The 13593-nt window shown below is 49.3% G+C and overlaps 1 protein-coding gene across 1 annotated transcript in view; it reads right to left on the reverse strand.

The window, feature by feature from the left end:
- Nucleotides 1-13593, reverse strand: part of BBS1 (Bardet-Biedl syndrome 1) — a 591426-nt gene that overhangs the window by 523849 nt on the left and 53984 nt on the right. The window contains exons 5-6 of the mRNA XM_086938512.1: nt 4415-4461; nt 3881-3919 (exon numbers count right to left, since the gene is read on the reverse strand). Coding sequence (XP_086794638.1) covers nt 3881-3919; nt 4415-4461 — 86 coding nt within the window. The remainder of the gene's footprint in view (nt 1-3880; nt 3920-4414; nt 4462-13593) is intronic.

A 13593-nucleotide genomic window follows, 5' to 3' on the forward strand; every position in this document is an offset into this window, starting at 1 on the left:
TCAGGAGGGAAAACAAAGGTAATGTTTGCAAGCTTTATCTATGATCCCTGAACCAGTCAGATGAATCTTGAAAGGGAAGTGAATCATATAAGAATGCCTGTAGGAGGAGCTACGACACCAACCAAGATGGCCGCATAGTCTCCCGGCTCCGCCGACCTCCGTCCTTCGCTCTATTATCCTGTTGCTTATCCTGATTACCCGCACCGGATCCGTGTGTGTGATCCGACCCGCATTCCAGTGGTGCAATCCCGGAGTTTCTCCGCCGTTGTGGAGCGGAGCTACGTCGATGGTCGCATTGAGGCCTAACCCAGCAGGGAAGCCGGGGCCTCGACTGCTGGTTCTGCCGGGTCCGAGTTGAATAACAACGGACTGCTGAATGTGGTTGGGTCCGGTCTCTGGAACACTCAGACTTTTTTTTTTTATTGCTCTGATATCATCAGCGGCCTGGTGCCCTACAGTAGGTGACGTGACGAGTGACGCACGGTGCTGTGTCGCGGGGGTCCCTGGCCGGGGGTTCGGCATTCACATCGCCGATTCCCCCGGGTCGGTGCCTCGCTGCGTACTACTGCTCGCTAACCGTCTGTCCCTCATGGCTTACTCCTGCTCCGCCTAATTTTGCCCCGGAGAAGGCGCCTCTCCGTGGGGACCACCATGTTGGAGGACGAAAGGCATCTAGCGGAGCAGGCTCGAACTGGCCCGTCACTGCGAACGGTGCTGGAGGCACTCATGGCACTTAAGGGGACTATTGAAGTCCAGACTTGCAGTTTGTTGTCTGCGTTGGATGGACTCACAGGCCTGAGACCGGATCCTGACTCGACACCCACGACCCGGCAGCCAGCCCGCCTTTCAATAGATGTTTCGGAGACGTATTTTGACCCGGCGCTGGAAGCAGGGCTTGCCCCTATTGTAGTGGATCTACTTGACTGTACTGTGCCTGGTCACCCAATGGAACCGGTGGAACCCCCGATTGTGTATCCCTCGGAACATTTACATGTTGTCCCCATTTTGGAACCTTCTACTTTCTATCGTTTGCTGTTTCGGACCGTGTCGACTCCCCTCCCCTGTCGGTCTTTCAAGATGGCGGATGGTGTACAGCTTGGCTTCGGAGGCAGGGAGGAGCAACATTGGTACCAGCCATCTACATTGGGACCTGCCGGTCTTTTCTCATCTGTGTACTCCTGTTCTGCAGACTTTTGCGGTATTTTGTGGAAAGAGCTTTCCTTAATTGACGACTTCAGTGAATTTGATCGAAGGGGCCAGGGTTGAGATTTTTATCTGGGTCCCTCATTGTGGCACTATGTTAACCGGGATTGTTTTATTGACCTAACGGAGTCCGGGGCGGGGCTGGCTACGACGGGGGAAGGAGACCGGGAGTCCGTAGAAATATGCCCTCCTCCGATTTCCCTCACCGAGTGGGGTTCTTTGTCTTTTCCTTTCTTCCCTTTCTTCTATATTTCGGGTTCTGATTACTAGGCGACAGGCACGCTGCGAGGGGGGTGGCCGTAGTCATCAGCAGGGGTGCAGGGTGGGGGGGTGTGGGGATGGGTGTTTGTTTTTATTTTTGTTCTATGGCCTCTTTTCTTCCTTCTCTTCCCTTGTCTTTTCTTCTTTTTCCTTTTCCGGGTTAGTGTAGTGGGTTCGGCTTTCCTTACATCCTTGTTTCTACATCTGTACCTTGACTTTTCTGAGGTTTTGGTGCTATGGGGCGGACAATAATGATGGCGTAGACGAATAATAATGTGCCAGTTTATCCTGATGTCGTCTGTCTTAACGCCGTTGACTTACATGATAGCGAGCTTATTTTGGACACGTTGTTCTTTTGCTCGCCCCCCTTTGTGATCCGAGACACTGTACGACACCTGATCCTTTCTACTTATTATTGTAAAATGAAAACCTTCTATCCTGTTTCCGAGTTGAACTGCCTTTGCATCCGATGCGCTTTGTGGATGGAGTCCCTATGCTCCCCAGGGAGGCGGGTTTGAAGTTGGAATGTAACAACGTACTGAAATGCTTAGCGGCCAGCCCTGGGGGTTGTAGGCCCTTGTCTGTATTTGATGGCAAATGTTAAATAAACGTTTTCACAAAAAAAAAAAAAAAGAATGCCTGTAAATGGTTAAATGAATGCAGACAAACCAGGTGACAAAACCAAAGCCTTTTGCCCCTATACTGGCGCCTTGTGGTGTCTTTGACATTTGATTTCGGCATTGCCTGTTGTGCATTACCTAGATTTTCAAGAACCAGGCTATAGATTTCACAGTGGCAGGCTGAATGAGATGTAGAAGTTGATGAAGCTACGAGTGGTTACTGCGGAAGAACAGAAACTAGAACAACCACCGCATTTGTCTATACAGAATAGGACTAGGAGTATCCTCTCCACATCTCCAGGTAGATAGAATATGTCATTTTTTTAAGAGTCGTATGCATTAGAGGAGCTGGAGGAAAGACATAGAGAAATTTTCCAGATCAATCACTTAGGAATTTTCTCCTGGCAGTCAGAGACGAGACATGCACGTGGGACATAAATAACTTTTCTGCATTGCAATCACGTTGATGTGGGAAACTTGCTGAAGAGTGAGTGTAGAATTATCAGGTTTTACATGCATTCAGAACAAATATAGTATAATCCGCTTGAGTATTGCATCCTGCATCTAGGTGAAAAATCCAAGGAAAGATGGTATTCAGAATCCACAGTTCCATTTCTAAATAGCCAGTTAATACAACGTGTGAGATTTTGTTCGGGCCACTTAATTCTAATGAACATGGTTGGAGCATTTTCTGTGAAGATATATTTTCTCCATAGAAGAAAAGGACATGAGTTCAGTTCCAGCAAAAAGTTGTAGCTCTGGGTTATTCATGCAGAGCTTACATTCTTGAACTGAACAGTCCCTGTCTGGAAGTGAGAAACCCACATCAATACAAGGAGTTGGTTGTCATTGTTATCTGTGGGATCAGTGGCCGAAAGTTTATAAGACAGTGTCCACTGTTTTGAGTGAGAGGAGGAAACGTTGTGGAATCTGTGGGGATCCATAAAATTCCCAGGACTCCCATTCCCACACTTCTCCAGATAAAAATGGTACCCTACTTGAGTGGCTGGGCCTCGCACCCATGACAGGAACAAACCAAATAAGGGTAACCAGAAGGCCATATTGACTTTGTATGGTCATAGTTTTCATCTGTTACTTTTGTGGGCACTAGGCTGAGCCACACAAGTGGGTTATGATTTTTAATCACTATAATTGTGGGACTACTGGTTGGTAGGAGGTTTGACTATCCCCACAGATTCCAGTACTTTCCCTCACACAAATGTGAGGAAAATGTGTGATTATAGCCAAAGTTTGATGTTTGCATGGATTTCAGGGGGAAAAAAGTAGCAAGCTACAACTTCCTGACTTTGTCTGGGTCTCTAGGTTTCAGAAATGCCCAGGGTTCCTAGTGTTCCATAATTTTCAGCTAACCCAGAGCCCAAATAGTGCTGCTATTCTCCTTCTGTGGGGTGGAGGAGCAAAAAAACTCTATGGTCGTGCCGCTTTTGGGGTAAGGTCATAGCCCGATGTCACTGAGAGTTGCTCCCAGCCATTTTGTTTTTAATGCCAACAAGTAACAAGTATCTAGTGCTCTGGGAGGCAGCGGGAGGCAGATTGGTGGGACACATACCCTAGATGGGTGTGCCCTGGGTGTAGGGAACTTGACAATGCCATGGGGAACCTCATTGATAATCACATTTAAAGGCCGTGGCTAAACACCAAAAAGTGAGGCAACAAGATGTTATTCATGTGGTAGCCATGACCTGTCACATACAATATGAGGCACTAAATCGTAGACTAAGTTGTATCCTTCATATTAAATAAGAAAATTGGAGAACAACTAAAACAATGCTCACCGTAAAGATCGTACAGACAGTGGGATTTCAGCTTTACCTCTGCAAAGAAAGACAAAAAACATACACATTTGAAGCGACATAGTCACCACTGACAACTGCATTCCAACAACAATTTCTGTGACACCTTTAGATATCATGTATAGTATTAAGGATTAGTTGGACAGATAATTTTGCTGCAGGTAACTTGAGATGGATTGTAGATGCAGTGATCCACCAACAAGTAAACATGTAAAATCAAGGCGTCAGGATCAGTCTGAGGTGCGTCAGAAAAATTGTGATGCAGAGATCCATGCACCTCTCAACCAAAATGTATTCTCCATTGCAAAAAAATAAAGGAATTCTGAATTGTTAATGGATGTTTTGATAACATTTCAAACTAATTATGGCATTTCTGTGAATATCTACATTGTATGTGTGACCTAATCAGAAAAATAGACACTACTGTTAATTGGCCTGGGACTTTAGTAAAATTTGATGCAAAATACATGAAATATTAAAAGGCATTATCTGATCATCACATTTACAGGCTCCTACCGGATTCCTTCCAGCATCTCCTTCAGTGTCAGTGGATCAATTTTATCCTGCAAGGTGAGAAAAACAGTAAAGGTTCAGCATTTGTAGACTAGAGCACATTAACGCAGTAGCGCTAAATAAAGGGCAATGATAAGAAGGATGCTACAAACATTTGTTTATTTTCAAGTTGGACACTTCTCAATAACACAAAGGAGAAACTCTTTGGAAGGGTTGATATCTAATGATCTACGGTTGGGTGGCGGCAGTAAAGTGTAGGTATCTTTCGCTCGGGTGTGTAACATGCAAAGAAGGAAAGTATGGTGAAAGAAAAGATAATACAGATGATCATCTCTGACCATCCACTCTTGTGTGAGCAAGGGACTGGTCTACACAAGTAATGAGAGAGACAGAAGTCTGGATATTCTGCTCATGCAGGATCATGCAATACAGTGAAGCCACAGGGAGTGCATGGAAAGATGCTAGAGCTCTGTGCCAAAAAAGAAGTGAATGAATAAGATGCTGGGTGATCTGTGCATCAGATGTAAAGTCAGCAGAGTTAGGTTGGGAGTGAGTCTCTTGGCAGGCAGTGGGGTCACTTGGCATATAACCTAAAAGTCGGGCACAAGTGCAAAATACAAACTGAGTGCCGCCACTTCAATGTCATGATGGAATTCATATTTTGACTATTAACGTCTATCAGCTGTAGAAGGTCTATAGGCAGAAGCAAGTAAAAACGTACAGCAGCAGCGTTTGATCAATTATCTATGGTAAGCAAAAGGATCAAACAACTCGACCTAGGAAATAACCCATTTTGGCCCACCTCATCTTCCCACTGCTGCATGAGATGCTCAGAAAACTGTCTAGGATGGAAGGAACGTTTGACAGGCTTACTGAGAAGGTGGGAGAACATGAGTCAAGGAACGTGGCTCTGCAATATATAGTTTCTTTTAAAGCTATTTATTGTAAATTTGAATATTACATAGCATATAATATAGTACACAGCTTCTTGTATTACAGTACATGTTATACGGAGCCTAATCAAAATTTTGCTATGTATTCAGCTCTGCAATATATATGAAATGGGACGATCATTCTGCATGTGAACCCTTCATGTCAAACTGCTGACATTGAAAAGAAGTGAGTAACAAGGAGAGAGGTAGGGGGAGTAGATTGACACTCTTGTTCCCCGGTCAGTAATCAATAATCAAAAAAAGAGTGTCTGCAGGAAAGGCTAAGCCGTTCTAGGGAGCACAAAAACAACCACACTGGGATGTTGAAGAAAGCCCTCACTCACCACCTAGTGATGACATGCTTCATCATCGGGCCCCACCAAAGAGACCGAGTGTCTCTTTGGTGTGCTGCAACGCCAGGATTACTGCGGAGCGGGATAGTGAGTTCAGGGCGTGTTGAGTGCGTATTTAGACTAGTGAGTGGTGGGGTTTTAAAATAGTCAGTAGTGTATCTGAGGTAATAATTAATCTCTCCTTGAAGACAGGGTTACAGACAATAAAACCATACCACTGACCTGCGTAACCACATACAGCACAATGTCCAACCACATGAAGAAATTAATCAATAAAAATTGGCGCATCGTGTCCAGTATAAAAACAGATTGGGAGAAACCATTGTTCTCTTTTAAGAAAAAACGCAGCTTGAGGGACACCCTCGTGCATACTCGACCCAGAATTGAAGCACCTACCATAGAGAGATCGATCACAGACACTTGGGGTTTACCAAGAATTACTGGACACTTCCCCTGTGCAAACTGTAGTGTGTGTCACCTCACGACACACACCAAAACTCTTGAGCTAGAGCCAGGCAAAGTATGGACACAGAAAGGTCACACGAATTGCAACACCCAAAACGTCATTTACCTGATCACCTGTTCCTGTGACCTACGTTATGTAGGCATGACGACCCGCAAAGTTAAGCAAAGGATAGGTGAACACCGCTCCAACATCAGGTGTAAGAAAATGACCACCAAAATGAGCCGCCATTTCTTGGAACAGAACCACACTCCCAATGACATGCGATGGACTGTCATCGAGCATGTGATTGGCGCAATGAACATCCCTAACCTTCTTTTTGAGAAAGAACAAAGGTGGGTATACAGGCTGGGTACCCACCTTATAGGTCTTAACGATGATATTCCCTGGAATACTGTGATGAAGTGAACCTGAATTGAGTCAATCAAATTCTGACATGCTATGAATCAATACGAACATTTTATCTATAGGCTCTTTACAATGTAAGCCCATCACACAATACTGGCGGTAGTTTGGGTTCTATATCTATGGTAATATCCCTTTGCTACCATAACCTTATGGCTGCTTTCCTTATTGCAACAGGGATACCATGATTTCCCTACTTGGAGTCTTCTATTTACCATCTGTTATTAGGTATCCTAAACGAAGGCACTATTAAGCGAGATCCCATATTTGCCGCTATAGTCTTAAAAAACATTTTCGTGTTTAGCGCGAAGACTGTTTACCTAAGTCACTAAGCAACCAACACCCCTCGTGACCATACGTCATTGCCTCCCATATTTGCCGCTTTAGTCTTAAAAAGCACTTCCTCGTTTAGCGCAAAGATTGTTTACCAAAGTCACTAAGCAACCAACACCCCTTGTGACCAAACGTCATTGCCTCATGAGCGCTCCAATTGGTAACACGCGTCTGACGACGTGCTCTGTCACGTTACCACGCCCACCCGGAAGCAATCACCGCCTCGCTACTTTGCTTTTAAACAATGAACCAAGCCCACTTCATCATCGTCGGGGTCCGGTTCGAGGGCGACGTAGGTAGACTGAGGGTGCTGAGCGTCAAGGGCGTAAGTGGAGACCATCTACCATTAGTGAGCTAAGTACAGATCGCGCTTCGTTTTACCAATGGGCATTACATTGCATTTATGCCATTTTCTTTCTCCCTTCGTTTTGCCATTTTATAGGGTGTGCCGAATACGCCTCCACCCCCCTCCTGAGACCCGTGGTGTTTATTCCCAACACCTATAAAGTGAGACATTTTAACTTGATTGCGATCTCATTATGACATCTATATTGATCGCTGAGCTGACGATCTTCTATGAAGATTTTCACCTTTTTATTCCATAGTCACTGCTAGTCCTTACCACCAATAGTACACCGCACTTCTCCTAGTTCATCCGAACCCGGGGCTAATAGGTGGTGTTAACCATAGCGCTATTCAACCACAGCTAGAATGACTATCACTTTTGGAGCACAATATTTACAGTAACAACCAGTAACAACCAGAATGAATTCTAAGTGTTTGTTCTGTCCTACTTGTGTGTCTCTGTCCTCTTACCTTCCAGGTGCAGAAACGATAAGTAGAAGCCTCCTAAACCAGGAGTAATTAGGAATAGTTCATTCATTCCTAATTTTTTTGCACTTTTTTCACATTTATTTAATTTTCACTCTCACGCCCCTAGGTAAGGGTGGGCCTTAGCGTGCCCATACCGCCAGGGTTTACCACACACAGTCCTGATGAATTGCCGGGTAAATTAACACCGTTTCGATGGCAAGAAACATGTCGACTAACTTATAGGAACCCACCACTCAATTAAAGTGGACTGTTTCCTCACATATTTTAATATCTCTGTCTTTAGTGATCATTTAATAAAATTATTACCTCAGATACACTACTGACTATTTTAAAACCCCCACCACTCACTAGTCTAAATACGCACTCAACACGCCCTGAACTCACTATCCCGCTCCGCAGTAATCCTGGCGTTGCAGCACACCAAAGAGACACTTGGTCTCTTTGGTGGGGCCCGATGATGAAGCATGTCATCACTAGGTGGTGAGTGAGGGCTTTCTTCAACATCCCAGTGTGGTTGTTTTTGTGCTCCCTAGAACGGCTTAGCCTTTCCTGCAGACACTCTTTTTTTGATTATTGATTGAAAAGAAGTGAACAAACTCTAAGGGGGGCGTGGCTTGAGCGCCGATGGTGGAGGTCGCCTGAGCGCTCGGCTCCGCGATCGAGCCGCCATTAATCCGGATTCCCGGGCGACACGGGCACCCCGACCCCCAGATCGTTGAGCGCTGTGGGTGCTGAACCGGGGGGGCGACTTTGGAGACCTGCAGCGAGGCCTGATCGAGGTGAACGAGAACTCACAGGGCGAGCGGAGCGGAGCTCAAGATGGCGCCCGCTCCGTCTCCATGGTCCTGAAGCGGCTCGCGGGCCCAGGAGGCCTGGTGACTCCGACGACACCTTCTTCTTCCTTCCCCCTCTGGAGGAACGACGCCAGTGTCGACTGCCTGAGCGACTGGAGACACCTGTGAACTTTCCAAGTGGTACCCACCGAGACCGCCGCTCGGCCGAGCCCTGACTACGCCGCGGAGCCGCGAGGGGAAGGGGGAGCGGCCGGACACGTAGTCCTGCTCGAACCGACACAGACCTACATCATATTGGTCCTTGGACTCGGCAGAGTGTGGACCCACTTGCACCGCACTGGGAGAGTTTTGAGTCCAGCCCGGGAACTGGGGGACAGCGAGAGTGGCTGGATGGAGCTCGGCCTAGTCACAGAATCCACGTAGACCGAACCTGGTGGTCGACGAGGCCTGCAATTGGTGACGAAGGCGACGGTGCCTCGAGGAGATCGAAGACCCCGGCTGTGAACTACTGCCTGATATTGACCCTTCTCCCCCCCCCTACCGCCCTTTTGCTTCCAGGAGAGAAGCTGCTGGCCCTCGCCCGGCCCATTGCCTCCGTGGCCTAGCAGGGGAAAAGGTTTGTTTGGTGCCCGCGCCACGTGGCATCAACGACGGACGCCATTGCTGCCTGATCCCGGCGACCTCGCCGAGCCTGCGAAGTCCCACTGTAACTGTCACTGACTTCCTATACTCTCGACGGTCGGATAAACCGGCATGGGCGAGCACCCAGCTCTGTGCACCTGGTTTACAAGTTGTTGAGATATCTCCTGCCACCACACCGGGGACCGATCTGCGGTCCGCATCGACACGGGACCTTCGACGGCAACCGAAGGCAATCCGATTGACCCTCCCTTGATTGGGCGACTACTGGAGACCGAGGCCGCCATGGTGAAGCCGAAGAGTACTAAGGGTGGCACTCAGGCCGCCTCGGACGTGGAGGCGCCTGATAAAGACGATCGATTAGATCCGGAGCGGTCGGGGAGTCCGAACCTCCAACAACAACTCGACAGGATCCTGGCGGCGATCACTGATACACGGTCGGCCCGCCAACAAGACATTGCCCAGGTCGCGACGAGCCTGGGCTTGCTCAGGGAGGACCACGGTAAGCTCTCGGACAGAGTCAAGGAAGTGGAGAGCTCGGTGGGAATCTTAGAACCCGCGCAAAAAACTTTAGCCGCCGCCATGAAGGACGCTCTGACCCGCATAGATGCTCTGGAAAGACGGCGGGAAGACGCGGAAGGGCGCAATAGAAGGAATAACATCCGTGTGGTGGGCCTGCCGGAAAAGGTGGTGACATGGTGGCCCATTTGGAAGACTGGCTCAGGACTGTGGTGGCACCCGAGGGGCTTTCCTCCTTTTCCACTCTGGAACGGGCGCACAGGGTGCCGTCCAGGCCGCCGCAGCCGGGCCGACCCCCACGCCTGGTGGTGGCGCGGCTACTACATTTCCGCAACAGAGATTTGCTTCTCAATGCCGTCAGACAAAATGGGCCGTACCAGGTGGCAAACAGTCGGGTGGACATTTTTCCAGACTACACCTATGAGACCCAGCGGAGGCGAGCCTCCTTCTTAGAGATCAAACGAGATCTGAGGAGTGAGAGCATCCAGTATTCTTTGCTATTTCCGGCAAGGCTCCGCATCATCCTGGATGGCACGACCAAATTCTTCGATACCCCGGAGGACGCGTGCAGTTGCCTTGAACTATACAGAGCTGGCAAGGATGGTCCTGAGTCCTCCTTCTCGACTACCTCGGAGGTAGGCCTACAATGGAGGTCAAAAAGGATCCGGAATCGCCGAGGCAGACCCGGCCGACCCTCGACAGTGGAGACTACAGCGGAACGGCGGGGGTGCTGGAGATGGTATCCAGTATGTCAGGCTCCCAAGGTGGACCCATAATTGAAGACTCGGAGCCTGGCGGAGGTGGGGGCCACACGGACACGGAGGACTCTGAGACTGATAGTGTGAACCTCCCTGTGATAACCCCGGAGACAGCGGAGGGCCTGCTCGATGGACAGGGGTGATTTCGGGTGAGCCGGTTTCAACGGAGGGGTGAGGCAGTGGGGGGGGGGGGGGGGTGAATCTTTGTGGGAACTGTTGGGTGACTGGATGTGAGGTGGGTTGGGGTCACACCCATTTTCAGCCCTCATAACTCAGGGCTCGATCGCACTTCGGTAGCTTTGAGGTGCGGAGACCCCCTATTGACGCTCGACCCCCACTTTGCCCTTAAGGCACACCTGCGGTGGCTACCGTCAGGTTAGTTTGGGGTTTTTTTGTGGGTGCAGTTTGGATGGGAACTAGATGGTACTATTTGGGACCTGTTCTGGGGAGGGTGTGGGGGGGGGGGATGTTCGGGGGTTGTTTTGTTGTTGTTGGGGAGAAGACACACCATTGGTACGGGGCTTTCACTGTGTTTAACTGTACTTGAGCATTGCTGGGGGAGACTTGGTGAGATAACATGGGACAATGGCTGATCTATCTACCTTGAAGTGCATTACCTGGAATGTACGCGGTCTGCATTCCATGTCCAGGCGACATAAGGTCCACGCTTACCTGATGCGTAGAGGAGTACAGATTGCGCTTCTACAAGAGACACACCTAACGAAGACAGAGGGATTGGCGTTGCAGCGTAGGTGGAGAGGGCAGTTATACAACACCACATACTCAGCTTATGGTAGGGGCGCGTTGATCTGGGTGCGGGCCGGGGTTCCCCTGCAGGTCATTAAACACACTGTGGATCCGGAGGGGAGGTTTGTGGCCATAGCTGGCAAACTGGGGGGAAAGGATCTGAACATATGCAGCATTTATGCGCCTAACGTGGATCAGCTGGCCTTTTTGGCTGCGCTGTCAGGCTCTCTGGCCCACTATCTATCGGGGCCTCTTTTGATCGGGGGAGACTTCAACTCGGTGCTGGACATTGATCTCGACAGATCTCACCCTCCCCTTCCGGACTCACCAACCCACCGGGTAGCCAAGGGTAGACTGGAATGGCAGACTAAGTGGGGACTGACGGACATTTGGCGAGCCCAGCATCCACATGCCCGAGACTACTCCCACTTCTCCGGCATGCACGAACTGCACGTGCGATTAGATGGGTTGTTGGGGGTCGGCGGAACTAGTGTCCACGGCCATGAGGTCTGAGTATTTAGCGAGGACCATCTCCGACCACAATCCTCTACTGGCCGACTTTGGGTGGCTCCCGGGTATCCCCTGTGTTCCAACTTGGAGGCTACGCCCCGAGATATTGGAAGATCAGGTGTTCCGGAGTGAACTGGAAGACAGAATCGCCGCGTACTTCGCGGAGAACGAGGGCACGACTGGGGCGAGGGCCACTGAATGGGATGCATTTAAAGTGGTAGTTAGGGGCTATTGCATAACGAAGAAGGTGGGGATGCGACGGGTCCTTCTAGAGGACCTTGCTAAAGCTGATCGGAAACTCCGCGAGATGGAGCTCCTCCGTCCCGGCCGCCCGGAGCTTCAATAACAGACTACGGCGGCGAAGGAAGCCGTGGCTGTTGAAGTTGAACGGCTACGTAGTTTCGACTACAAGGCTTATCTGACCAGGTCGCTCGCTGAGGGTGATAAATCAGGAGCGCTCCTGGCTTGGCTGGCTAACCCCACGAGGCGCACCTCTCCCACGGTGGCTATGCGGGATGCGGAGGGCATAGAGGTTTATTCCCAACCCGAAATCCTTAGTTGTTTTCTGGGCTACTATGAAGAATTGTACCGAAGTAGGATGTCACCGGACACTACCCCCATTGATGACTTCTTACAGGATTTACCTATCCCCGCTCTGGAGCCCGAACAGCCGAAGGAATTGAGGAGAGACCTGGAGCTGGGGGAGATCCGCAGCGCCATAAAAAAGATGGCGCGAAACAAGACCCCAGGCCTGGATGGACTTCCAGTGGAGTTCTACTCCGCCTACGTTGACCTCCTGGCCCGCGGCTTTTGATAGTCTACAGGGAGGCGAAGCGTCTGGGGCGCATTCCGGGTTCGATGCGTGAGGCCCTGGTGGTCCCCCTGCTCAAACCCGATAAGGAGGGCAACGACCCGGCGTCTTACATCTTACAAGATGGTGGCGCTTCCTCGGCTACTATATTACTTCAGGACGCTTCCGATCTGGATCCCACCGGCCGTCTTCCGGAACTTGAGCACACTGCTCGTGGCATTCCTATGGGGATCGGGCCGCTGCAGAGTTGCGCTTAAGACCCTAATGAGACCTAAAGCGGAGGGAGGGTTGGCTGTACCCGACTTTGAAACATATTACTTGGCCGCCCAACTGCAGACCTACACTCAGGAGATAGCACGGGAGTTTCGAGGCCCGGAGGAGGAGCGGGGGCTGGACATACCCAGACACGTTCTATCCTATATTGCACTGCAACAGAGGCTGGCTCTGAAGGACCTCACACAGGAGGAACGCACTATACAGTCGTGCTGGAACCGGGTGCAACGCAAGTCGGGAATGAAACACCCCTATGCCCCAGAAATCCCACTTGGGATGATCACTGCATTGCCGCATGGTGGCGATTGGTCGCAACTACGAGTTTGGGAGGATGCGGGTATACAGATCATAGGTGACCTTTATGAGGAAAACAAACTGTCAAATCATATGTGATTAATATAAACAATGACCTATCTCCACAACAAATACCTTTATACCTCAGACTCCCTATGACCAACTGGGAAAGGTTGCTACTATTTCGCCTAAGAGCTGGATCTATAAAATACTCACTTTGCTTTCCCATGGGCCACAGCACGTTGAACTCTGGACACGAGCTAAGCCCTTGCCCTTGTGATGGACACAGCAGACAAAATGAACTACATTTCTTCTTTCACTGTAAATTTTTTATGAAATATATCAAGTGGTTTTTAGCTCCATATTTTAAAAAACAAAGGCCAGTTTCCCTAACTCAATCATATCTTATGTTTTTAAATTTAGATAATGATGAACTGATTTTTCGCGCAAGCTCATTCTTGAAAGTCATATTTTATGCACGGAAATCTATGGAACCTCCTTGAAATGCTCACGCGCC

This window comes from Lissotriton vulgaris, chromosome 9 (genome assembly GCF_964263255.1).
Source record: "Lissotriton vulgaris chromosome 9, aLisVul1.2, whole genome shotgun sequence".
NCBI lineage: Eukaryota > Metazoa > Chordata > Amphibia > Caudata > Salamandridae > Lissotriton > Lissotriton vulgaris.